Here is a 6,210-nt window from a genome sequence, read left to right as displayed (position 1 = left end):
AATATCCTCAGTTCCTGTAAAAATGTGTAATTTCCTTTAATATATTCAGTTTTCCTTAAAATTCGTAGTGATTCCAAACTTTTGGTCGGTAGTGTGGTACTAGATGCGTATTTTACAAGCTGATTGTGAAATTCGACAATACGTCGGTGTTAAGTAGGAAAATGAAAAGATATAGATATTACTGTGAAAAATAGCACATGAATGAAAATAAAAACAAATTATTATTTTACCTGGAGTCATGTTTGTGTCGATCCTATATTGTTTGGAAGATTTCATCGTTGGAATTGACCATAAACTGTCCCATCACAAACAGTAGATGAACCATTTGAGTAACAGTAAACGCGCAAAACGTGAAGTACCTTGATCCGACTTCCATCGTTGATATCTAGTCACAGACAATAAAATCATTTATGAAATTAATTTTCGTATATTAATAAAAGTGAAGTCTATGGTCACGATGAATTTGTATTCAAATAAATATATGTATATTTTTGCACTAACACGTCAAACACATGTATACCTCCGCTTATACATTCATTTCATAATTGAAAAAATTGAATAATATTTTATACAAAAAAGAATTCATAAAAAGATTATAAAGATATTATTGTGAACTATATGTACTACAAAAAAAGTTAATTACCTTTGATAAATACGAAAAATTATAATTGTAAATAAGACATATACAAGAGTGTATCCTGGCCATTACGTTCATTATAATCATAGTGTAAGTCTGTTAATTAAAGTTTAAATGTTTTACAATAACGGTGATAAAATTAAAAATTTCTCATGACTAGATCTTCTAAGGTTGAAATAGTCTCGCCTTTACAACGAGTTTGTTTAAAACTTGTTGATTTTCTTTGCCATTTTATTGGACCTTGAATATTCATGACCAATTGTCAGGATTTTCTTACTTTTTTTTTCTCGTTCAATGGTAGTATATAAATTATAAAGGACGTTTTATAGTCAACATGAGAACTTCATTCTTCAAGATTACATTGAATTCATTCATGAACATAACAATTCAACGGTTTTGGAAAACTTCGTATTTTTTAAGATTATGTCCATGAAAATTTCAATATACCACGAACAATTTTTTGATACTAATCTAGTGTAATAAATTAAGAGTATAATAAACAAAAAGGAATTTAATACATATTGTAACTAAACTAATTACAAAGTACATATTTTGATTGAACTAATCATAAAATGCCAACAGGAATAACAGTAGAAATACTGTGTATGAATATGACAATTTAAGTACTCAAGAAACTTAAATCATGTTACTCACCGATTATTAAACCGAAAATTACAAAATGAAATTTCGCCCATCTCAGATTCGTGAATTCCTGACTCTTCCGTCTCACAAGTTCTGCCATTGCACTGACGTTTACGACATCTTGGCAAACACACTTTGCACTAACACTGATTAGGCTACAAAAATAACTGAGCAAATGCTGTAGCGACGTGTTGAAGAAGAAAGTCATTTACGTTCCAAGCACTTCATTTCTATTTCAATGCACAAAGTCAGTAAACGAGACTAAGACAATTCACAATGCATGTTTACACACTAATTAACAAATTAATGATTCAACTGTTTTAGATAGGCGTTGTGGAAGTTTTAAATTTCTGAATACTTCGAATATTTAGGAACATCATAAAGAATCAATTTATACAACGTGCACGCGTCGGAGGTTCACGCAGCAATGGACTCCTGGCGCAGTACTACCGCAGGATATTAGCTGGATACTGTGCAACAGGTAGCAAAGTTTGTCAATATGTTGGGAAGTAATTTCTTCGTTGCATCAATCGGTAACTAAATAATTGTTTGCTTCCTTCGAAGTCGGAAGAATTTGTATAACTTATGTTAATATTACTGTATAATGACTGTTTGCAGGTTCTAGATACACCTGTACGTATTATAATAAAATAATTCTTTATTGAAATCCCAATTATAAAAGTTGCAACACAAAACTGATTTTTGGTTACGAATAACTATTATCAATTTCAAAAACATTTAAACAGTCATCATCAATTATTCATGTACACGCGCGGTTGAAATAAAAGTCATTCTCATTGTTCTATTATAGGTATTTTGAAATAACAACATTTTATGCCTAATTTATCTCTATATTCTAATAGTTCATTCCTAAAATCAGTCTGCGAAAGATAAGCAACATTTGTTTTTACAACATCTGGAAACACATCATTTCAGGTAGCATTAGTACTTAATTAATAACGTTATTCTACGATACCAATAGCAATGCCAATATCAATACAATAATAGCCGATGCTGATGAAACAATTACTCTCGGTAATTTGAATACTAATGCGAATTTCACGTAACAAATTGGAAACTAGATCCGAGAATCGACCTGATGAAAAAAATCTGAATCCCACAATTAACATATTTAAGAAAAACGAAACTGTAATGTGTTCAAATATTTTATTGTGTTTACTACATTCCAGGCATAATTCTTTCAAATGATGGAGTAGTTTCTGAATTTGACATCATTAATTAATTGATTATAACGATTGATTACAGTGAATTATAATTATAATCAGTATTGTTAATTTCTAACATTAATTTTAATTTGTTTGTATTAATAATTTATAACTGTAGATCACATTTAATTTCAACTGAAATATAAATACGTATCTCTCATGAATTAATTACGTTATTATTGTTTATTCCTTTTTAAATCTTTTTTACGTTTAAATTTTGGTAATTGATTATTTGATCAAGACGAAATATTTATACTAGTTCAGATACGAATGTCTATTTCCTATTCTGATTGAAATAGTAAAGAGAAAATACTTTATTATAATACTTTTTTAAATATTTTGACCTGTATATTTATATTTTGAATACAAGACAAACATAAAACGATTTTCACATGCTAATACTCCAAAAACTTTTCGTGATCTGTGTACGAATATGTCCGCAATAGTATCGATTAGCACTGCGGGATTTGTTGTATTTGAAAAAGATAGAAAATGCAATGAAAGAAATCATAGAGAAATGTTACATTTTCTGTGTTACACCAGATGTTATCAACGAACATTCGAATCCAGTGAAAGAAGCGTACTGGTCATAGAAAGCACATATATTTTACTCAAAAAGTGATAGAGTAATAAAAATCTATTTTTACATTACTTTTTCTTCAAACCATTACGTGTTAAACACTGTGTAATATGAAAAAGAAACTTTCAGGATCTGAAAAAATTAATCGTTAATGAGTCATATTCATGATCAGTTATTTTCTGAAAACAATAGTCTGCGGAACTGGTAAGCTAACCTGTACGAAGCTGAACAAATTCAAAGGGATCAATCGTTCACCTGTTAGTACAGGCGAATTTAAACATTTTCGCAACACCAGTACGTACAACAATTGCGTTTTCGGCGCGCCATTGTACCAGTTGGCTCCGCATCTGTATATCGTATTTTATTGTGAGTTTAGGTTGACTTGAATGGAATATGTTATTGAAGCAGTGTAATCCTTACAACTAATGTAGCAATTGAAATTATCGTAGAACAGTGTTTAACAAATTGACATTGAAATTATTGAAATTAAATTGTAATTGTTCTACAACTATGTTTATCGATCTCACATTGATTGATAGACTTCGTCGTGGATATTGATTACAAATTGCCCCAAAGACGTCAGAAAGAACAGATGAAACAGTTGGGCAACAGTGAACATGCAAAATACGTAGTACGTCGTTCCTTTCTCCATCATCGACAACTATACGCAGAAAATAAAAACAATTCATTACATTAATTTTCATGAATTAATTAAACAACGTATGTTTAACAAACTGTGCACTAATCCACGCATTATNACATCAGATAAATGTATACATACGTACATCTCTGCTGAAAATGCTTAATACATTGTTTAGTGGATTAAGAACTGAAAAATTGACCACCATTTTATACAACAAAGTGTAGGTTATTGTAGAATACGCATGCAATAGAAAAAATTAATTATCTTCGATAAATTAATACAAAGAATTAAATGTGTCTGCTTTTTGTATTCATTGTCAATTAAAGTTCAATATGTGTTTTGCAATTATTGAGAAAATAACGCAATAAAATTTTTGTTAGTGCATTGAAACCTACCCTCACGAAAGTGGATGTGAATGCTATGATTATCAGGCCCAAAATTATCAAGAAGTAATGCACGTAGCAGTTGTCGATTTTATCCACGTATCTAACGCAACAAAAGAATTAAACGTATCTAACGTAATAAAATAATCTGTAAGGTACAGATTCATTGATTATTGTCTAATATGCAACAATACCAACTCGATTGCCTTTTTGTGTCCCTTGATAGCTCGGCACACTTTTGCATTAGCGTCCTGCAATACGTCGTTGTCTTTTTCTTCAGATTGACTCACTTCATCGAACGCGTGTTTGAAACGATATCTGTGCACATCGTTATCTTGGTCACATGTAGTTAAGGATCCGTGTTAAAAAATAGATAAAAAAGTAAAAATAAAAGTAGATGACATTTATCTGAATGCATTCTAGACATCGAGATAATGACGAGATTTCTAGAGATTTAAACAATGTGGCTTTTCGCCAATTTTGCAAAATCCGAACAATTGTTCTGTACATCCCTCACACTTTGTTCTTGTGTCTCCGTGTTGAAAAATTAGCGCCAATCGACATATTCCTATATGAATTTCTTCGCTTTGTTGATGTCGATCACGCATTTCTTTAATTAAACAGAAACAGATAAAAAAATACACACGTACGAAAGTATACTCACCCGCTGATAGTCAACAAGGCACAACCATGATGTATAACATAAATCAAACATAGATCACCGGCGACATACACAGTAATTAATATTACTACTCCTATTGCCATATGCGTTGTTATGACAAAATAATATTGTTGTTCATCAACGAAATAATAAGCCGGGTAGATTAATTCGTAACTTCGTGACTCGTTCAGAGGTTTTATGATATTCAGTATAGGAGATATTGTCGGTGTTACGAGATACGCCAGTGCGGAAAAAAATAGGACCCCTAAGAACAAAGAGTGTAAAATGTAAAATATAATAACAATTATTAGTAGCAGATACATTTCAGCGATTTCAATGATGTTGTGATACTCTTCGAGAGAATATATTTTACATTTCTGTGAAACAACTTCGAAACGTGTTAAAAATTTTAGCGGAAAAATTATAAAAAAATTATTAACTCCTCTTCCTGATTATTGTTTTGGCAGTTTTTGTAATGAATAGTTTTATTCTTCCCTTGTATTACCTTTATAGACGAAGCAGAAGTATGTCGCCTTGTTAAAGTAACTATCCAAAATCTCTAGTTCTTCCTTCGGATACTCCAACATGCGGTCAGCCACGATTTCCCGTAAAAGTTCTTTTAACTACAATTGTAAAGACAAAGATAATTATCGGAGACATTTTAAAACATTGATTGGCTTCTCACTTTCGCTGCATTCAGGACGTAATGATATTGTTTAGTGAAAATGCCTATAATTATGTCCAGATACACCATCTGATCTAATAGCACCTCCGTACTGTAAAATACTATTACCCGCGATACCTATAGTAGAAAAATCAATTACGATTTCATGTTTGTTTGTTCCAGTCCGTAAAAAATTGTACTTAGGGCACAAGTGAGAAACATTATCTATCGTGAAGAAGAAATATACCTCGGTTATAAAGGCATAAATAACCACAAGAAATGAAAAAAGTCGCGTAGAAAGTTTAGCGAATCTTTCCTGATATGGCCACATACCGACCAGCTGCATGAAAAATTTCATGTCTCCGAGATATTGAGTCTCGAGTGCTTGCCAATTCATAATCATGTATGTAAAGTTAGTGTTCGGTAGGACACGTTGAAATTTACATACAACACTCAGCGGAAGTAAAGCAACGTGGAATAGGAGGCAATTATTTATTTACTATGCAAAGTGAAATTGTATAATCATATACCAGTTCGTATCAACGGATGGTTTCTCCTCTCCTTACATTTTTAAAGCCATTACTTGCGACAGTGTACTTCTAGAAAATCTTAGAAGTGCCGAGAAAAATAGCTATAATGCGATGAGTGCATAAGTAGATCCATATGCAGAAGATGAAAAATTAATACGTTTCGTATTGTGGAATAACTGATATGTATTGTGTGTAGTACTTTGGTGAATTGCCCTCTGCTTTCATACTAGTTGTATCACTCGGC

General features: G+C 31.5%; 1 protein-coding gene across 1 annotated transcript; it reads right to left on the bottom strand.

Annotated features, from left to right (window-relative positions):
* Nucleotides 1–3,172: 3,172 nt before the first annotated feature.
* LOC122533839 lies at nucleotides 3,173–5,833 on the bottom strand. The gene is made up of 9 exons (XM_043663934.1): nucleotides 5,684–5,833; nucleotides 5,458–5,574; nucleotides 5,278–5,395; nucleotides 4,776–4,866; nucleotides 4,310–4,429; nucleotides 4,124–4,214; nucleotides 3,613–3,746; nucleotides 3,300–3,432; nucleotides 3,173–3,217 (listed from the first exon to the last, which is right to left on the bottom strand). Exons 1-9 carry the CDS (start codon nucleotides 5,831–5,833, stop codon nucleotides 3,173–3,175), a joined length of 999 nt encoding a protein of 332 aa, XP_043519869.1.
* Between the last annotated feature and the right edge of the window lie 377 nt (nucleotides 5,834–6,210).

The sequence above is a fragment of the Frieseomelitta varia genome, unplaced genomic scaffold (genome assembly GCF_011392965.1).
Source record: "Frieseomelitta varia isolate USP_RPSP 00005682 unplaced genomic scaffold, Fvar_1.2 scaffold_557, whole genome shotgun sequence".
Classification (NCBI taxonomy): domain Eukaryota; kingdom Metazoa; phylum Arthropoda; class Insecta; order Hymenoptera; family Apidae; genus Frieseomelitta; species Frieseomelitta varia.
Note: the sequence above shows the minus strand (reverse complement) of the source record. Positions and strands in the feature narration are given on the sequence as shown.